This window comes from Corvus cornix, chromosome 1 (genome assembly GCF_000738735.6).
Source record: "Corvus cornix cornix isolate S_Up_H32 chromosome 1, ASM73873v5, whole genome shotgun sequence".
Classification (NCBI taxonomy): Eukaryota; Metazoa; Chordata; class Aves; order Passeriformes; family Corvidae; genus Corvus; species Corvus cornix.
Window position 1 is genome coordinate 112,113,366 of NC_046332.1, and position 21,430 is coordinate 112,134,795.

A 21,430-nucleotide genomic window follows, 5' to 3' on the forward strand; every position below is an offset into this window, starting at 1 on the left:
CTCTTGGAAAAGGATAAAAACTAGCTTCTAATTCAATTTGAAAAATAAATACAAGTACATCTTAGTGGGTTGTGTGAGAGTAACCACTGCAGAGGCAATAAACTAAAATTTGAGCATAGAGATAAATACTGGAAACAAGATTAGTGATGAAAAGAAATGGAGAGGCAGAAGGGAAAAAGGAATAGAAGGAAACTTTGCTTTTGGAAAAAATTTGATGCCTTGTTATATTTTTAGTTAATGTGCAGTTCAGTGCTGTCTTGCTAGATAAAAGTCAAAGAGCAAAACCTGAGACTTTCTCATGAGATGTTTTTTAAAGATTTGATTTTAACAGTAGAATTGTGAGCAGGAACACAGCAGAAAAAATGATTTAACACTTGGCTGAGGGAGGACAACCCTCAAGAAAAGAAAAATTAACTGCAAATCTCTTAGATGGAAGCCAGAAGGACTTTTATAAATGCATCTGAGGAAGAGAAGAATTTTAGAGGTAGAGCGAACATAGTAATAAAGGCTTAAAAATTTAATTCCAAAGTAACTGAAATACTAAGTTCTATTACAGAAATAGTTTCAGAAATGTAAAAGAACGTGACTTGGGAGAAATTATTTTGCACAAAATCATGAAGCTAGGTGAAATACTTTTCAGTATCAGGGAAGATTTATTACTGGAAGGTACAAAGAGGTCGGTTCTGCATTTCCTTTGGGATGGTCTCCACACTTTTGAAAGGTTTTACTGAATATCTAAATATTCAAATGGGTTTATCACTGCCCTTCTAGAATAAATCAGGATTATGTCCATTTTTAAATCCTCTTCTGTTAAATATTCTAATTTGACTGGACATGATTTACTCATATCTTTATGCCATACCTGCAGAGAATTTGAGAGGGGAATGGTCTAGATTTTCTTCCAACTGAATTCTCGCTGTACAAGAATAAAAACAGGCCTGCAATACTAAAAGCTGACCCCACTGAACTTGCACACTGTCACTTTGCTGGGCACCTTTTTGGCTTTCTTAAGGCTTCCCAAACTTCAGGAAATTCTGTTGTGTTTCTACAGTGATAGTTTGTATCCTTTCTCCCATCCTTAAACACATGAAATAGTTAACATTTACATTTTCTAGTGCCATTTTACAAGGACCTGAATTTTATCCAAGGAGGGCGAGTTCACCTTCAAGCTGTTGTGTTCTGCTTTGTTTGCAAATTTGGCAAGCATTGCAATAGTGTTATAAGTGGGTTACATTCTGGGCAGTTCTTTTTCACAACTGTAACAATAGAAAATACTTTGAAAATAACACTTTGAAAAGACTTTGGAAGTCAGGAGTGGAGAACAATGGTGGCAAGTGTGCAGGTGTGCTTCCTGTTGCTCTTTGGGATGCCCAAAGATTTTTCCAGGTAACAGCAGAAGAGAAGAATAGTAGCTTTTAAGTTTATTTGAAATCAGGCTGTACTGCATAAATGCATGCTTTTCCAAAGTTACTGAGCTTGTCAGGAGCACAATAACCCAACACTCAAGTGAATTAATACTTAATCTATCACCTGTGGTTGGCCTTAACATCATAACTCACATTCACATCAAACTTGAAAAGTGTTGAAGGAGTTACAGCTTAATGAGCTGTATAATTTTCTTGAAATTTGGTATATGAAAATAAGATGTTTCACAGAGAAACACACTTCAGTTTTGTGTTATCCTTACAGTGAGGGTGTTAGTGAAGCCATAGTGAAGCCATTGTTTTTAGTGAAGATGAACAGTATGAGTGTAAAACAAGAGGAGAGTGTTTCAAAATCCTGAGATTCTGTTAACTACTTGGAAACACATAAAAGAAATGTGGGGTTTTTTAAATAGAGAATATATGTGTTACATGTTTCAGGCTTTAAAATTGGAAAAGGATCAAGTTGAAAACATTTGATAAGAACTCTTGAGCACTTTGTTTCCTGTCCAATGTTTGTTTTTAACCTTAATTTTTTTCAATTTTCCTTCTGCGTCTAATGAGCATGTAATGTAACCACCCTGTGGAGGAGAAAATTAAAGGCTGCAAAGGCTGCAGCTCAAATAAATAGGATAGCTGAGAGCTAAAATTATTGTAAATAACATTGTAATTTAGAAATCTGGTGACCTATTTTGCCTGCTTTTTTTGAAGAACATATGTAGCTTATAAAATGCTAGAAAACAAGTTACATTTTCTTGTAAGGAAGAGAACTGTATAAAATTATGACAATAAAATTATTTAATTTTTTTTGCCTTTACAGGGGGTATGACAGGGAATTTTGGATTTTAATTTGACATTTGAACAGTTCTTTTCTTCAGTCATAAAATAAGTTTTAGAATTACTTTTTGTGTTGATTTTTTTTTCCTAATACCAACCTGCCTGGTTTTTTTTCCTTTTGCATGGGAAAAGATACATGTTCATAGATTCTATTTCCACTTTGTGGAAAGTGATTCCTGGCAGAACTTGGAGTTTCAGAAAACTTGGGATAATAAAGCTTAGTAGTGCTGAGGAAGTAACAGGGGTTTTAGGATGTTAAAAGTCCTTTGGATCAGGCTATAGTCACACAGAATGTAAACAGCTATGTTGAACTTGGCAGTTCAAGCTGACTTTTTGCTGACAAATTTATGGTTCAGAATAAAATACGTGGATTGCTTTTGAAAACACATTGTTCATTGTGCTTAAAAGAGCATTCATGTGTTTCAGTCAAAAATGAAAGGCACAGCCTGTTTGCAGGGCATGGGGCAGTCCTGAAAGAGATCCATGAGCACAAGGTCTGACTTCTCCCTAAGCCATGAGTCCAGTGATTCCTTCTAGGCAGCTGTTCTTGAAATCCCAGAGGAAGAGCAAGGTCCAAATACAGGGTCTTGGAAGAAATTGAAGCCTGCTTGAGTCTTGTTCTACAGTTGAATGTTGAACTGAACACACAACTGCTTTTGGTTGCAGGTACTGCCTGTTAAGAACTCTCAAACAGTGTCAGACACTGAGGGAAGCTCTGATTGCTGCAGGAAAGGAGATTGTCTGGCACGGACGAGCAAAGGACGAGCCAGCTCATTACTGTAGCATTTGTGAGGTCAGTAAAAATGTGTTGAGCTCATCTACTCCTGTAATACTTATTTAAATTTTTCCCTGTCTTTTGTTGTTGATGATGTTTAAAGTTTTCTTTTAAGCTGCAGCATCTGCTCTGTGCTGTAAGCACATCTTTGTGATGCAGCACTGCCTTCCAGGAGCTCACCCAGATGTTTTTCTAGACAGGCTGTGTTTTGCTGAAGGGTCTCTCACAGTACTTCCACAACATTGTTTTTCACTAGGTCGATTTTCAATTCTCAGTTATTATAAAATGTTGTTATCCCTTCCTGCATAAAATTTGATCTGCTGAGCTTCATTTTAAAGGTGTATCTGTCTTCATTTCAGAAGTCAACAACACACCCAGAAGAGAGAGAATTTAAGTCCTTTTTTTCTGCAGAACATACCTTTTTGCTGAAATTTTTAATTTTATTTCCCGTGAACAGTTGCTTTAAACTATTGGATAATAGTTTTCATGAAGCTTAAAAGAAAGTAACATTTGCCTACCCCCTGAAAATCAGTTTTCCTCTGACAGAGCCTCTTGGGCAGGATGAGCATGTGTGGTTCAGTAGTAAGGAAATAAATAACAAACTTCTTTAGCAGACAGTAAAAAGGAATAATAGGTATAATTGTTTTAAATCCCCACCTTACTGAGTAACCCCTCTTCAGCAAATGAATCCTGCTTTGTCAATATTGACACAAAGCTTTCCCGTGGCGCTGTTCATGCAGACATCCTAAGTGTAATATTAGTGGTTTTACACTGTTTCACTTCTCTGCCCGAGCCTTAGGAGAATAGATTCTCCCTGAACAAATCTAATTTTTCTCTTTGCATGCACAGGGTAAGGTTGTAAATCGGGAAGAAAATGCAGTTTTCATGGTTTTAACTTTTGAAAAAATGAAATTGTAACGCTTGGTTTTCTGTTTCCTGTCTAATAGGTGGAAGTCTTTGATCTGCTTTTTGTCACTAGTGAGAGCAATTCTCGAAAGACCTATGTTGTACATTGCCAAGACTGTGCACGAAAGATAAGCACGAACCTGGAAAACTTTGTGGTGCTAGAACAGTACAAAATGGAGGACTTGATGCAAGTCTATGATCAATTTACATTAGTAAGTCAAATTAATAAGTGGGTGCATAAATACATTATTTGTAAAGCAGTTGTAGACTGTCTTGGTGCTCCGTTGTATGAGTGCCGTGGACTTTCTGATTCAAGTGGAGGTTTGGGTTGTATGTGATATTTGCAGAACAAAACCTGAAGAGTCAGAATTGTGTGAAATACTACAGTAACTTACTGCAGAACATAACCACTGAGTTTTCAGGAAAAGTATGATGTTACAATTCATAAAGTTGTGGCTTTAAAAATCCAATAGAGATCACCTGAAGACCATAACTGGATCAGATGGAGATGGGAAGAATCAGGACAGTGAAGCTTGGAGAAACTAGCACCAGGTTCAAGAGCATCTCTAATACATTGGTTGTGGTATGAAGTCAGTATAGCAGCAGAGCATCCTATGCACTCAGACCCTTCCTTCCCCTTCCCCACCCATCCCCTCCCAAATCAGCACTGTCCTTCTGCTTAGCAAGTGGATGCTCTCAAACAGTTCTGTCTCTTGGCTTGGGGCCTCCTTTGCATTTCAATTTAAAGCAAAAAGCCTCTTTGCCATTATAGCTCTGTGCTATATATGCCAGCCTCCTGCTTTGAACTGTGTCAGCACAACTGTCCTAACATTTCACCCAGGTTTCATTGTTCCAGGCAAAGATGGCTTTTTTTTGTAACCACGATGAAAGCGATGCTGGATGTATTTATAAGCCTTGGCTTTCTGTCGAAGGAGACAAACACTGGACTAAGTGTTATGGGAATTTCATGTTGAATTTAATACGACAGCCCAGTAAGGGCTGTGCCTTTTGATTCATTTCCAGGTGCTGCAGAAAACGTGTATTTAGTTATTTCATGTATTGGTAGCATGCCAAGTTGTGACCTTCTGAGTTAAGGCCTCGAGGTTCAGCAGTTAGAGGCTGGCAAGAGTGTGGGACCATATCCTCTGAATTTAATTCTCTTCATTAGTTCCACAGAGCCTGGGTTGGTTGAACTTCAGTTCACACTTCTAGGAGGTCACTGTCATTATAGTCTGTGAAATGCTGCAATTTCAAAGTGATGGTCTGTTATAGAAAAGCATATAAATAAACACCTGTTCTCAGAAACTTCATCCAGTTGAGTGGAAATGGGGAAGAATGTTTCTGTATGGACATGAGAGGGAGGGAGGGGTATTTTGTTGTCTGTGCTTATACATTATATAGGTAACAGTGATGATACTGTCCCTAGAACAAGGGTTCTCAGCCTGTGAGTAGCTCCTTTCCCCTCCAAAACCTGAGGCTGGGGCCCTGAAGGACATTGATAATTGTTCTTGTATGAAATTGGTGTGCCATTCATTTCTTTTCAAGGGGATACAGATGCAATTGGGAAGAGTCACCTATAAGTGACCTCTCTCAGGTGTAAGAGGAGGGTCAAGGTTTGTTGTAAATCACAGGATGAAGATAATCTCAACTGGCAAAGGTGCAATAGGCCAAAGAGAGACTGGGGTGAAGTACCAGGAGCAAACACAGGGTTCAACCAGCATTAGAGTTCCATAGCTGGGTACTCTGGTATGATCTAAAGTGTCTGTAAAGACTGTGAGCAGCTTCTTGAAGGGGTTCCACTAATTAGCAGGAAAAGAGGAGGAAATGCCATCAAAGACTCAGTACTTTGATGGAATGCCACAAAGTGCAATGCTGGGAAGCAGTTAGGTGTCTTCTAGACCTTGTCTCCTGACGGCAGGCAGGAACAAGACACCTCACTCTTGAGGCACTTTGTCCCCAATCTGAGATCCTTTCCACAGATACCTTAACCTCAGGGGGGTATGTTACTGTTCAGGTAGAGGGGAGGAGGGAAAATGAAGCCCACAAGGGCTTTGGAGAGCCACAAATGGACCATCTCCCCATTGGTAAACAGGTTGAGAATCCCTGTTTTAGAGTATATAAAGATATATCTCTACTGAGCCACATGCAGCTCTTTGCTGCCACAGTGGGACTTGTAGTGGCTGCTCACATCATATTAACACAGACATCCCCACAGCATACTCCAGTCTGCAGTACAGGCAAAATCTTAATGCAGAGTGTTCATAAAATACACGTTGTATTTGAGTAAGGTGGAAAAAAATGCCAGTATTCACTCAAAAGAGTCCTGAAGTGTAAAAAGAATAGTGTGTGTGACTTTAAACTCTCATGGTTACGGTTTGTGCAGGTCTTGGTTAAACACGAGAGTTTTACACCGTTGTAGAAAAGGTAATTTAATGTTTTCTCTTTCAGGCTCCTCCATTGCCATCCTCCTCATCTTGACATTTTTTCATGGACATTAAATGAAAACTTTTCTGATATTCAGGAAGTGACCCAGTTCTGCACCACTGATTTTTGTAGCTATCCCGTAAGGCTGCTGGCTGAAAGCTGTGTCTATGCAACCTTCCAAGTGCGGAGTGTCAACCAACTGGACAGGAGAGAGCACTGCCTCCTACTCCAGAACTCAAAACAAATAAAGCTCATCCAGCTGTACTTCAAAAAAATAATTCCATGTTTTGTATATATCTGACAAAACTGGCAACATTATACAGACTACTGACTTGAAGACCACCTCTTTTGTATTTCTCTGTTTCTGGGCTGATGAGTTGGTTTCATCCATTTTTCCCCCTTCAGAATTTCCCTTGGAAAAAGTACTAGCTTAGCTGGTCATTTCTTTGTAAGGTAGTTAGAAATTTTAAGTCTTTCTTTGGGCAACTTTTTTTTTTCTTTTTTTTTTTCTTTTTTTTTTTTTTTTTAATGTGAAGAGTTAGGTGATATAAATTTTTTACTGCTTTTATGTTTTTCTGTCTTGTTTTGAAACCATGACGGTTACACTTTTGGTTCCTAAATAAAATTTAAAACAATTAACAGCCAAGTCACAAAGATAAATGGGTTGCACATAGACTAAGGAATAAACTTCAGATTTGTGATTTTTGTTTCTAATCTTGATGTAAATTTACACTATTTATAAATACATATTTATTGCTTGAAAATATTTGTGAATGGAATGCTGTTATTTTTTCCAGATTACCTGCCATTGAAATTTTAAGGAGTTCTGTAATTTCAAACACTACTCCTATTACATTTTCTATATGTAAATAAAACTGCTTAGCATTGTACAGAAACTTTTATTAAAATTGTTTAATGTTTAAAGTTTTTCTATTGTTTGAGTTTTAAAAAGATTTTATGTACAGTGCCCAGTTTTTGTTCTTTTTTGAATCTGATTATATATATTTTATATATACTCTTGTGCTTGTGTATATATATAATATATATAGAAACTCGAATATAAATATGTGTATAAAGATTTAGAGACTAAATTTTTCTCGTTTTAAGTTTTACATCTATGGTAGATTTGAGGTGTCTACTGTAAAGTATTGCTTACAAAAGTATGATTATTTTTAAAGAAATATATGGTATGTATCCTCAAGACATAGAATGACCTTCAAACTGGTTTATTGTTAAATTGCACTTTTTGCAATAACAGACCAATAAATAGTTGCTGCCAAAATGTAGTAGTAGAAAATAAGTAACGGCTAAATTTTAAAGCTCTTCAAGAAAATACCAACTTTGACAGGAAGTTTGGCACTAGTTTTAGAGGAGAAATGAAGAAGATTGAGTTTTGGTGGGGATGTTCTCTAGATTTCAACCAAATTGCAACTTATATATTACAATATGTTCTATTAACGATTTTAAAAGTTAAGACGGAACCATCTTGGCGTCATTGTTGACCCCAAAAAAAGGACGTTGTTTTGTGGTATTCTATTGTATTTTCACATATTTTGTAATACGAATTCACTGGTAAATTTTTGAAGCACTAGGTTTATTTAGGACAAGTTTATAATATATCATTGTAACAGTTTGCAGTTTTAATGATGGTATTTATTTTAAGTTGCTCCTTTCTCATTAGCTTCTTGAAAACGCATTAAATCTAAATTTCAAAATTGATAGCTTTCTTATCGATCAGAGTTGACTGATGCAGAAGGTTCTGCATCGAACAGTTTCTCATAATTTCTCATTAGTGGGGTATGTTAGTGATTGCATTGTTAAATTTTTTGTAATCAATGTGAAGTGTTACAGGCACAGAGCATGTGGATAGTTCCTTTTGAACAAAAAGAATCGCCTCTTATGTTGTAGCTTCAAACGAAGGGTGTTTTAATGAAGAATCAGCACAGTTTATCTAATGCTGTTACAACAGTTTAACCACAGTTACAGCTGACTTTCTTGCTAGTTCCTATAGCACTTGGACAAAAGGGTGTAGAGATTAAAGAAAAGCGTAACAAAATGCTCTTGCCAGCAAAATTATCAACTAGCAGTTAGGAAGCCAATATTTGCAGTTCTGTAAAGATGTCTCAGCTCTTGATAACAAACTCTACAAATCATAACTTTTTTTTTACTTATGTATTTTATGCAGTCATAAATATTGTAATCTTGACAAACCATGCTGCAGCTGAAAAGCTACTCCTTTAAAGTAGTCTTAAACCCAAATAAAAGCAAGATACACTTACCTCAACTAATGGTAAACAAAAGGTCCTCATTTCTCAGTGCTGTAAAAGAACATTGCTAATTAGGGAAAGAGCTACTGTGCAGTAGTCAAAAGAGCTTTGTACCTTTCCTCCCCTTTGGAAAAGAGGATATGGCATTATCAAGGAAGAATATTCATATTTTGCCAATGAGCAAGTAGACCAAATCAGTAGAGCGTCAGGCAACGTTGCTCATGCTTTTGGGAAGGTGGTGTCATGAATTTGAATTGCTGCAGGGCTTTAATATTTTGCAGTTTCCATATTTCTTAATCATACTCTGCTCCCAGGTGATGGACAGTTCGGATCTATAAGCCGCTATGATACAGAATGCTTTTGTTTCATTTTATTAAAAAAGCACAATTTAATATTTTATCAGTTGTACTTCTTAAGAAGCACTTCTGCTGCTTCAGTTAGGGAGCACATGATGCCAAGTGAAGCATTTGTAATCTCTTGAGTTTTCCAAGCATTAGGAATTGGGCAGGGCGGGGGGAGGCTGCAGTCTGGAGCTGAAGGGAGGGAACTGGCTCACTTTCCAAGGAATCTTGGCCTTGGGGCCTTTACGCTCCATAGCTGAGCCCTACTGCAGGTGGTTTCTGATTTGCTTGTGGCTACAAATTGTAGTAGCAGGCAGATTAAAGATCAAAATGTGAAAGGATGAAAATGGCCAAAGATGTGGCATTTGTTGGAGGAATTTTCAAAAAGTTACAGGCTGATAGAAAAATTATACTGTTAAAGGATGGATAAAACCAGAGATAAAAATGAGTTTTTAAAAAAATAGTAAAAAGTTGAATTACAGATAAGAAGGAATTAGAAATAGCAACATTTGCTACTGAGCTGTGGATCTGAGAGCTGTCCTGGAGGAGCTTGACAAAAAGTGATCCCTTAAATGGGGAGAATAAATAGTTGTGTGTTTCTGAGCATAATTAAGTCCTTCCATAAATATACTCAACAGAGCATTTGATTTTAAAGCTTTCCTCCAGATACATAACTTGGGAGCAGTTTATCCTTGCTTTTTTGGAGAAGTCCTAGCAGTGGTTACAGTTTAGAAGTAGTGATGTTGGTATCTATATACGAAATGTTTAGATGAAAGTCACTAGAAAGTGAGAAGTATCTACTGACAGGAAATCCCAAAGCTTCCTGAATTTGTGTGGCAGATAACTTGTTGATCCTAAATCCAAAGTACCCTGAATCTGTGCCTTTCTAGGTGGAAGAAGGACTTTCCAAGTAGCATTAAAAGGATGATGCTTTGCTTAAATGAGCACAGCTTATCAAAGGTGGGCCAGGCTTGGGAACTCCACAGCTGGTGATTTCTTGGCCACAAATAGATTTATTGGTTAGGAGAAGGAAAATGCAAGGGTTCAACCAAGACCACAGGGAAGAGGGTACTCATCCTTGGCTGCTGCCCTGATCCTGAGAAGGGGTTCAAATGTGTCACTCAGTGCAAGGGTTAGGAGGGAGTAGGATGTTTAAGCCTGAGCTTCCCTAGGTCAGAACCATTTTGTGTGGGGCCAGAGCACAGAGCCATGATGGGGCCAGCAGATGAGTGTGGTAGGAAAGCTTCCTGCAAGAAGGACTTGTCCATAAGAAGGACATGGAACTGTTGGAGCAGGTTCGGAGAAGGGCCAGGAGTTGACGAGGAGGACTGGAGCACCTCCCCTGTGGAGGCAGGCTGGGAAAGTTGTGGCTGTTCAACTGGAGAAGGGAAGGTGGTGTGGAGACCTCAGAGCACCTTCCAGTGTCTGAAGGGGCTGCAGGGAAGCTGGAGAGGAACTGTGTTGCCAGGAACTGTAGTGATGACAGGACAAGGGGTAGTGGGTGTAAATTAAAAGGCGGGAAATGCAGCTTAGAATTAGGAAGAAATTCTTCCCTGTGAGGGTGGTGAGGCTCTGGCACAGGATGCCCAGAAAAGCTGTGAATGCCCCATCCCTGGCAGTGTTCAAGGCCAGGTTGGATAAAGGCCTTGAGGTTCCTGGTCTGACAGGGGGGTGTCCCTGCCCATGGCTGGGTGTTGGGACTAAATGAGCTCTAAAGTCTGTTTTAACCTCTTAACAAATACGATTCTGTGATCTTCCATGGCTGCTTTAGCCAGTGTGGGAAGAGGCAAAGGAATCGCTCCAGCTAAGAGTGCATGGAGGAAAGGCTGATGAATGTGAGGATTTACCTCGAGGACGGGTCAAAAGCCAACCAGTGCTGCCTGTTGCCATTGTGCTGGTGCTGAGAGTGGAGGAAGGAGGCGTGCAGGTGATGCCCAGACAAGTTCAAGTGGAAAAGGAAGCTGAAGCTCAACCCCGGGCAAGCTCAGTGTGGGGCTGCTGCCCGAGGGCCCCATGGAGGAGGGCACAGGGTGCCAGGGACAAGGCTGCCAGCAAGGCAACAGTGTGGGCATGGGAAGGGCACAGGACAGCCTTATTCCAGGAAAGCAACGGCATTCCTCCAAAAAGGGGGGAGAGCAGGACATTTGGGAGAGGTGGAGCGTGACATTTTCTTTGCGGTGCCAGACACTCCCAAGCAAAGCTGAAAATGGAGGAGAGGGAGAGCAGCTGCTGGGCAGAGCCCCCGTGGTGACAGGGTACGTGGGGAGGGGGTGCAGCATGGCTGTGTGTCTGGGTTAGGAACACAGGGACTGTCCCTGAGCCCCACAGGATCCGTCCCTTGTCACCACAGGTGGGAAGAACTGTGCTGTCAGCTGCTGTGCCCAGGAGGAGCAGTGCTGGCCTCTCCCACTGCAGTAAGGGAAGGGAGAAGGGATGAGCTGTAGAGGTGAGGGGTCAGGTGCATATATCCTTATTTACTTTGGGAAGCCATAAAAACATACTGAAGGGTTGGAAGATGGGAAGAGGCACCTCACAGTGACAGCAGCAGGCAGGGCTCAGCTCCCAGCCTCACTAGGGCAGCAGTGTTGGTGTTTTACAGGTCACTGCCAGTTCCAGCTGCCAGGGGCCTTGTTAAAGGGTTAAAATGCCATTGCTGCTGCCCCTGCCTGGGGAACAGTGGGGCCGTGGGCACACATAGCAGTCGGGATGCTTGTGGAGCTGGGATGGAAATGGGTTTATCGTTGGAGCCCTCTGCCTCCCTTCTGTCCTTCCCCTGAGCTCCTGACAGGCAGTGGGTATTCTCCCACAGAAGGCAGCACACTCCCCTTTCTATTAGAATGGAGGACTGCTCTCAAATAATACATCCCACTTTTTTTTTTTTTTTTTTTTTTTTTTTTTTTTTTTTTTTTTTTTTGTCTCACAGACGGTATTTTCAAGCTGTAGGACAGAGCAATTTAAAAGTAGCAAAATCCCAGGCAAGGGTTAATGGATGGGCTAATGGTTAAACAAATGGACTAAAGACCTGACTGCTTTTAATTCATGGAGCTGGAAGATTCTTGAAGGAGTCACACCCACACAACTCAGCCACTGCCAGAGTCCATGGGAGTATTGAAACGTGGCATGAGAGAGTTGGCTCCAAGTACATGCAAAAACTTAAAATCCTTGAAAGGGTCAGGAAGGGACACCAACTGAGAGAAGAAGAAGCCTAAGATGTGTGCAGTGACGTGGCTGGGCTATCATTTCAGCCTTGTGGGCACAAAGAAAATGATCAGGAATAAAGAAAGTTTTCAGCCCTTTCCTCCTCTGTACTTTTCAGTACCAAATCAGTGGGAAACTGAGTAGTCCTTTGAGGAAACTGGGCTTTTCTCGTGGCAGTGGTCAGTCAGCTGGTCAGTCAGCTGTAGCTGTCAGTGCCATATGCTGAGTGCGACATGCAGTTCATGTCCTGGATGCTGCTGGAGCTTTAATCTGTTCAATTTTTGCATATGTAAAATTTAGGGGTTTGGAATTGGTTTTTTCCCCAAAAAAACCAACTTGTGGACTGTCCCACAGGCTGACCTTCACAACAGTAATTTGAAGGACTTTTGTGGCACCTGGAGAAGGCTGAGAGGTGGGCAGTGGGTGCAAAGAGGGTTTGGTCACCTGTCTGCAATCAAGGTTCAGGTGGGTGCAAAAATGACCTATTTAAGAAACAAAGTGGGCCTCAGGTAGAAGTGAGCACTGGCTACTGGAGGATAAGTGGATTTTTTCACACCCTCATTTGAGCTGTGAAAAAATCCAAGAACAACTAGGAGCCAGTCCCAGTAGCCACAGGTTTGGAGTTTTCTGGGGGAGAGCAGGGGGGAGTCTGGAGGGCATTTTAAGAGTAGTAGCACTGGGCAGGGTATCCAGTGCAATGTGATAAGAGCATCTGCTGTAGCTCCAGTAGTCGAAGACCTCCTTAAAGGTCAAAAGTCTTCATAGCTGGAGATCTGGAAATGTATACCAGAGGCTCAGGAACTGCTGGCAGGCTCAGGATGGACTTAGGGCTCTGTATTTATGTGCAGGACTTTGTCTTCTTGAGATGCCCGTGTTATCTCTGCTGTTAAGTGCTGATTTAGGGATGTATCAATTGCAAACAGAGCAGCTCTCTCAGCTCCCGTGTTGGGCACCAGGAGGAAGGAGGAGCAAGGGGGAGCTGGCTCAGCTGGCACAGGAGAGCAAATTCTTCCAGCACAGCAGCTGCTCGAGTCCCCTGGACTGTGTGAACCTTTTGGGAGCACAGCAGCTCCTCACAGCTTTCCTTGAGTCCTGTTGGAGGAGAGGCCAGGGCAGGGCTGGGTGCTCACCCACATCCCCTGGGGAGGGCAGACAGCAGGAGCTGGGGATGTGTTGGAGGGGTTTTATGGCTGCTGCTCCTTAATACTTTGCCCATCTTTTACCTCCTGATGCTTCCCAGGCTGGTGCAACCCTGGAAGCCTGGTGAGAGCACCCAGGAAAGTTTGTTTTCAGGTGGCAAAGTGACTGTAATGATGCTGGAGGAGGCAGAAGTGCCTAGGCAGCCCAGGGATGCTGATAGGGAGCCATCAGATAAGGGTGATACCGGATACCTGGCGGGGAGATTTAAAAATAAAAAATTGGTTTCAGTGACAGGTTGATGGGGTATAATGTCACTGAGAAGTAGCAGTGTGGGCTCAGCCCAGGGTGCCCCATGGCACATGTTTTGCATCAAAATACTGAGCTTTGGCCAAGAACCAGCCCACAGCTGATCACAGGCAGATGGACATCTTAGGAGAAAAATACCTCAGCTGTGCATGGATTAGGTTTCCTTCACCATTATCCCTTCCTGCACTCAAATGCAATGAGATTTTGGTATTCCTGAACATGGATGAGGGGAATTGCTGCGTCTGTGTGCACTGGACCGTGTGGTTTTGATGCCATGAAGATTTTTTGCCTTTTCTTTTATACCCGTTATACCTTTTTACAACTTCTGTATTCCTAGTGCTTTTTGCCTACATTCTTGGACTTGTTTGTTCAGCTTGGAGACTCAACATTTTAGAAGCTTCGTAGCCAGGGATCAGTGTGCCCCAGACCCCAAGGTCCTCTCCAGAACACATTCTGTAAACCAAGATAGAACCATCCAGGGGAAGGTTCCTTGGGGAGGGGGGGCTCATTCAAGCCTCTCATTGGGGAATCTTTGATAGATGTGCTAATTAGTAAAACCCATAATGTTATACCAGATCTTTTGGGGGTGTGCATTGCGGTGTGCATGGAGGTGCATTCCATCTGGACGTAGTGCACCTAAGGATCCTTAAAATAAATACCAAGGTAAAATCCCTTTTCCCCTTCTAACCGTGTTTGACTCTTGGTTTTAAGACCAGGAAAAGGCATCATTACAACCATGTGATTCTAAGTCAAGTCACAGCCTCACATTTAAATCCTGCTTAGCATCTTCATTCTTAGGAGGAATTTCTTCACTGAAAGGGTTGTCAAGCATCAGAAGGGGCTTCCCAGGATGGTGGTAGAGTCACCATCCCTGAAGTGCTCAAGAAATTAACTGGATGTGGTGCTTAGTGCTGTGGTTTAATTGACGTGGTGATGTTTGGTCAGAGGTTGGACTTGATGATCTTGAAGGGCTTTTCCAATGTTAATGATTCTGTGGGTTTTTTTATCTTTCAGCTTTTACTTGTGTTCTGTAGTCAGAAATTCTACAGGGCTATCTATAGATACAGACATTTCCCTTGTAAAAGAAAAACTAAAAGATCCAAGGGAAAAATACCAGTTTTTGTGACAAGTGTCTTAATGGTGCAAGAATACAATTTTTTAAAGGCAGAAGATGAAGAAGATGATGAGCAAATTCTGGCAAGGCAAAAATCTGGGCAGGCAAAAAATTGTTTGACCGAGTGTTTGGTGATCCCCCTCAGTTCTGGTTAACAGAAATAATACGTGTGTCAGTAGGTGATGATACCTTTGAAAAGCTGCTTCAGCAGCTACAAAGTGAAAAGCAAAGGTGGAATGAGTTTTCTGGCACCGAGAAAAATGAGTTGGCAATTACCATAAGTACAACTTCAGTTCCTAATTTTCAAAATCAGTGCAAAATGCTGTTTACAGAGCTTGATGGAGCCTCTAGCAATTACGGCTGTGTTATGAAGAATACCATGGCTAATGCTCTCTATGGCTTATTTACACAACCACGAGATGGGAGAACATAAGACAGCATATGAATGAAGTGCTGCTGTGTTTGAATAGGTATTTGATTGCCCTGTGTGTGCCAGGAGCTGCCTTTTTCAGCTCTCTCTGGTGTTCCTCCACCCGCTCGTCCCTCTGGAGCCTGCAGGGTAAGAGCCCCAGGCCCTGCCAGCACAACCCATGGCTTCCTTCTGTCGTCGGGGTCATGGCCACGAGATGTTTTGGGTGTGATTTGGACACTGCTGAGCTGTGCATTAATGTGGAAACTGCGCTAGAAAAATCAATTTGGCCTCCAGCATGGAAATATTCCCAGCCCCTGGGCTCGTGGGAAGGCTGGTCCCCTGTCCACAAACCACCTCCTCTCCCCCAGCAGTCCATTCCAGGGGTGCTGGGGGTCACAGGGGCAGCCACTGCAGAGGTGCTGGCTCCTGAAGGAGGGTGCTGGGGCAGCTCAGCACCTTCCTCCCTTGCTGCTCATCATCAGCCAGGCCAGCTGGTGCTGCCAGGAAAATGAGGAACGTGGTGTTTTCCCACACAGGTTCTGCTGAGAAAGGGTCTTGGGAAGGAATGAGGAGGTTTGTGCTGGCAGATTTTGGTACCTGGAGAGAGGATAGAGGGGTGGAGCACCTTGCTTCAGTGTTTCCTTTCCTCCCTGCCAGTGATTCCCCACATTTGGCATTTCTGCCCCGGGAGCCCCTGCACTGCAGGGACGGTGGGTGCAGGGCAGCAGTGGATATGTGAGTTTTAAAAGTGTTTTTTTCTGTGGCTGAGGAGAAGGGACGTGCATTTCTTCTCATCTTCCAGAAGCTGGGTGGTGTGACTGCTTTTGAAAAACTTGAATACACAGAAAAATAAAATCTCACATAGAGAGGAAGTGCTGCTCACTGCTCTGTGTCTTTTTTTTGCACCTCCTTCCTCTTCCAGTGTGTTTGGCAAGCTATCTTGCTTGAGATCTGCCAGAGAAGAAACCCTCTTTCTCTCTGTTCTGGCAAATCTCTTCATTTCTTGAATGTCTCCTATGCCTTATTTGTGTGCTCATTTTGGTCCTTTTCAGTGGCTGTGCTCATCTCTCCTTCTCAAAATACCTCTCTTTCTCTTAACGTTTATCTCCATGCTGTCACTGGCAAACATCCCTAGTGCAGCCTTTCTATTCATTGACACACTCCTTGTGTCTCAGCGATGCTCATCACCTTCTCTTGGTGGATTTAGTGCTCAAAGGGAGGAAAATTTTGGGTTTGAAGAATAGGTTGGCATTAGGAGAAACTTCCAGACCAAAGGATATCATAAAGCAATTAGCTCAATACTGTAGGTAGACCTGTGCCTGCCACTGATAATGGCAAATCCACTGGGATACAAGAAAAATAGTTCTTTTTAAAACAGGCTTTTATTTGTCTTGTTGCCAGGTGATTCATTTGTTTGGGCTGTCTGAGAAAGCATTAAATGTCTTTAAAGTTTTAAAAACTGAAGGCATAATGTCCCTCCAACACCCCTTCACCTTAGTCCCCATTACCAAAATGCTGTTTTAAATGTTGGTTTGACTTGAATTACTTTGTGGTTCTCTGGGTTTTTTTCACATTTGTCTGTTGCTGTGCCAAAATGCTCTGACTCACCACTTCCCTGCCACTCAGGTCATGTCTTTCTCTCCTCTGCCTCCCTCCTTTATCCCCCAAGGTTATTGACCACTGGTTATTGGGTGAGCAGAGGAAAAAAACTGTGGTCTGATTAATAGAAAATGAACTAGAAAGAGTTGCATTTGCATTTTTTGCAGTGAAACCTCGTTCATGGTTTCTGCTTTCTTTAATGTATTTGTTGTACCTGTTTGGACAGCAGGTTCCCCTGAGCACAGATCATCTCACCTGACATGCAGAAGCACAGAAAACCTCATGCCTTGGGGTCCTCTGCCCTGCCATGCTCCCTTAATTGAGTTGAAATTGGAGGACCCAGTGGTGGTTTGGGTGAAAATGACCTTTCCCTATTTCTTCTCCTTGTAATTTCTTTCATCTTCTCTGGGTGCACCAAGGGGAAGTTTTTCCCATGGCATTTCTCCAGCTGCCGCAACTTCGAGGAGAGTTTCTCTTCTTCTGAAGCAGCCCTTGTCCAAGAGATGCCTGCACAAAACTCCTCTGCAGCCAAACCCCTGGGGAGGGCAGAGACTTGGCACTACAGCCGCTGGCAACGGGGACATCCCCTGGGAGCAAACAGGGCTGGATCTGCACCATCCCTGGGTGGGGAAAGGTGTCCTCCTCCCTGGCTGCCTGTCCCTGGGCAGAGCCCCACTGGTGCTCACCAGTCCTCTCTCATTTCAGGTCAGAAAACACAACTGTCTCCATTTCTGGAGTGAGGAATTGTCCCTTAGGAAGGAGTCTGGGGTCTCTTTGGTCCTCTGAGAGAAATGACTCAACTTCAGTAAACATAAGGGTGTGAGGATGGTTGGAAGGAAGAAGAGCCTTACAGATACAGACAGAACTGTCTTGGTTAAGACATGAAGACAACTTGGTGATGTTAGTTAATTTCTCCAAAAACCCAAGAAGGAGATGAGGAGACAGGAAGAAGGACAGTTTCCTGGGCCTTTTCCTCCCAGTTTCACCTGGGAGGAAAGCAAATTCTCTGACCCCAAGGTTTCCAAACCCTAAAAAGCAAACAAAAATCAGATCAACTCTCTTGGACCATTCTGACTCTATGATAGAGAGAGAAACCTGTATCAATCCACGTACAGCCACTGAAAGCTGTTTCAGATGTTGAAATAAAATGTCTCCTGAGGGTACCAGCCCTCGAAAATTAAACCAGATGCATTTTTGCCTGATCACTTGATTATGATGGAAATTTGTTCTGAATGAACATTTCCAGGCATGCAAAGTGGCTAATCTGGCAAACCAGTGCTTTAATAGATCTGGGATCTCAAAGCTCCCATGTGCCATTACACAGCGTTCTCTCCCTCCTACTCACAACTCTGATGTTAGGACAGTTTCTTTGGATCAGGATGAGGTTATTTCCTTCAAGTTGGGTTTGGTTTGGGGTTTTTATTCCCCAAAAGGAGATATCAGTGAAAAATTAGGGTGTTTCCTTGAGAAGACAGTGAGTCATTAGTAGATATGTTGCAATAGCTTTATTAATAAATATTGTAAAATTGTTCACATCTTTAATTTTACAGACACTGCAAAACTGAAGACTCCTTTTCAACTGAGAAAGATGTTTCCTTGGTCATGACAAGTGGGCACCTGACCACAGTCTGGGACATCACCCCAGGAGCCCCAGTCCTTGTTCCAGCCACTCCTGTGACATTTGGAGCTCACTTGGGCTGGCACACTGGGCCAAATCTCTGGTGTTGTGTTTGGGGAAGAATATAAGAAGCAAGACAGAGAAGGGTCCTTGTCCTGTTGTGTCCCTGCGCTACCCTACAATCCCTGACATGGGGAATTCCTCAGCAGTCACCTCTCTTCAGGGTCATGACATCGTGCAAGGCTGACCTTTCCAGGAAAAACCCTCCCACAACTATGCCCCTCCAGTTATCCTGTTTTCCTCTGTGCTGTGCTGAAACCCCAGCTCTTCCCAGGCTCCCTTGGCAGGCTGAGCTCCCTGGAGCCTCTGCTCTGCTCCTGGTTTTCCCCCCATGAAGAGCACCTGCCTTGGATGGACTCACACACACCCTGAGCGGGGCTCCTCACTCGCTCCCACTGGGTGCTATTTCCACCAGACCCATTTTTCACCATCTTTGCTGCAAAACAGCATCAAAGTCTTAGTGCACAACCCCCACCCTCCCTTGTGTGCTCCTTGCTCTCACAGAGGGGGAGGTTGGGGTGGGGTTTACCTGATTTTAGTCTTAACAGAGTCACTTAAGCTCTTACTCCTGTTTCTTCTTTGAAACATTGCCTGTGACTATCATTGCAAAATAGTGATTTCTTCATTCCTTGGGCTGCCTTGCACTGAGATTTCCTGCTGGCCTCAGCAGCTCTCCTGGCAGACTCTCTGCCTCTGATGCGTTTGAGAAAGGGTTCATTGTCAGCCTCCACGCTGTTAGCAAGTCGCTCCTTGGATTTCTCTTCTGGGGCTGCCTTATTGTAGCCTTGAATCTAATTTGCCCAATTTCTGCATCTGATTCCTACTTTTTGAAGGGTGTCTGTTTGGTTAGAATCGTTCCCTTGTGCTGCTGTTTGGCCACCTGGGGTATGTGTATGTGTATTTTTTATTTATTGTCAGTACGTATTTACTGTGAACTTCTAATGTGGTGTCTTTAAAGAGATCCCACTGTTGCAGGGCTCTTCAAGAAAAGCTTGGGCAGAGATCACAGCAGATCCCACTTTCTCATTGGGCTCCATATATGGCTTAAAAAGATATGAAGCAGCTCACAGCTGTTCCTGCAACCTGCAAACCCAGCCTCCAAAAGTTTCCTTCTGGATGAGTTTGCTCCTCTGCCAGGGAGACATCCCTCCATCCTTGTCCAGCAGCAGGAGGGGATTTGGGAGACTGCATCTGAGGGCCTTTGCTCCCACCTGCTCCAGAAGAAGCTGGCCAGTGTCTCGGAGCAGGAATGGGTGTGTTCATGGATCTGGGTCTGCAGCAGGGAAAAGAGGGACTCTGTAGTGACAGCTTTTCCAGTAATTCCTAATTTTTGCCTCTGTAGTACTGACAGTCCTCTGTCCTTTAGTTCGTGAATTTTTCAAATTTTTCAAATTTATGAACAAGCCCTCTCATAAAATCCCATGAACACAGACACCTCTGGGAATGACAGACTTTTGAAGGTTCTGGTCCAGTTAGAAAAGTCCTGATTTTTTCCATGCCTTTTGACCTTTTATACTTCCTCTTTGATCTGACAGTGCTGAGGGGTTTGACTTTTTTTTGACAAATATATACATTTTTTGGTGGCACCTCAAGGTCATATTTGTACTCCTGTCCTCCATTCAGAAGCTCCTCTTTCCTGCCCTCCTTCCCCAGTAATTTTATCTTGTTGTACATGCAATCCTCCAGTCATGCAAAAGCTGTATTTTTAGACAGCTCTGCTTGGCTCCTGCCTAAGGACGTGCAACCATAAAGTTCATCACTGCTTGGCCAGCCCTTCCCTGGGGTTGGTAACCCCAGAACTGTTGGAATAGAAGTCAAACTGCTTAACTTCGGAGAGCCTTTCCCTAAGCACATTGACAGAACAAGTCAGCAGCTGCTAGTTGGTTTTTCTGGTCATTTTACTGACAGAATTCAACAAGACCACTTCCTACAGGTTTGATTTTTAATTTCACACCCTTGTAGACACAAAGACATCTGTCAATATTTGTTCCCAGTCAATGCAGCCATTTGATGGAAAGCCCCCATCACCCCTGGCCCTGTTGCTCAGGCATCTGCTCCTCTCCTTTGACACCTGGGAGGTTTGATCCCCTGCATCCCTCACATAACAAAAACACTCCATGGGGGCCTCTCTCTGGTGGAAAGGGACAGGCAGAACAAGCAGTGCTTTGAGTGGAAACAGGATGGGATAAATAATGGACTTCCTGAAATCTGGACAATTGTTCCCATCCCTTCTCCACCTGCTGAAGGGATTTCCATTTTGAAACACCAGCCCTGATGCAGTGACTCCTTTTGGGGACATCTGAAATGGTGACAAGTTCCCTGACTGGGAACAGAGATGTTTAATCCCAGCACTTGCCCCCAGCAGCATCACTGTTCCAGCACCTTTCTCCTCTTGTCCTTAGCAGTGCCTGAACTGTACACAAATGCCTGCTTTGTTTTTCTTGTAGAAATAGTGCATCTTCATCTTCAGGTGCTGGGGAAAAAAAGGAGTAAATGTTTACAGCTGCTCCAGCCAGAGCAGAGTGAACACCCAGAGGTGATCTTCTCTCTTACTCCTTCTGCACCAAGAATATGAACAGAGGGAGGTTTCAGTCCCTGTGAAAAGTCCCTGAATTATTCCAAGTGTCTTGATTATTTTTTCAAAGCAAGAAAACCCACTTATTTTTAGGCATCACTAGAGGAATGAATCTGACAAGCCTTTATCCAAATGAATGTTTAAATTTTGAAAGGGGAAAAAAAAAATCCCATGTGGCTGACAAGGTCCTTTTCAAACACATAATATGCTGAACCTTGCATGACATTTCTGTGGGTGTTAAGTCTAAAGAGCTATCTTTGCATGCAATGTAGCAAATGAACTGTGCAAGGCGAGGGCTGGAGCTCTGTGCATCCTTGCTGAGTAGTACTACAGCATTGTAAAACCTGACAAACTGCTTCTTTTAGAGCTGCACATCTCCAGGGAACAGGCTGGTGTATTCTTGGTCTTCAAACACCTGAAAAGTTTATTCTAGAGTA

General features: G+C 42.8%; 1 protein-coding gene across 19 annotated transcripts in view; it reads left to right on the forward strand.

Annotated features, from left to right (window-relative positions):
- The window catches only part of KDM6A (lysine demethylase 6A), a 151,949-nt gene extending 143,302 nt beyond the window's left edge, over positions 1 to 8,647 (forward strand). For 12 of the 19 annotated variants that reach the window (XR_005601988.1, XR_005601991.1, XR_005601990.1 and 9 more), the window contains 3 exons: positions 2,925 to 3,051; positions 3,981 to 4,491; positions 6,388 to 8,647. Coding sequence is in view for 7 of the 19 variants with exons in the window: in XM_039552533.1 (XP_039408467.1) it covers positions 2,925 to 3,051; positions 3,981 to 4,151; positions 4,413 to 4,469 (355 nt within the window). In the remaining 12 variants the exon portion in view is untranslated. The remainder of the gene's footprint in view (positions 1 to 2,924; positions 3,052 to 3,980; positions 4,492 to 6,387) is intronic. The other 7 variants (XM_039552539.1, XM_039552575.1, XM_039552549.1 and 4 more) reach the window with 2 other exon arrangements.
- The last annotated feature ends 12,783 nt before the right edge of the window (positions 8,648 to 21,430 follow it).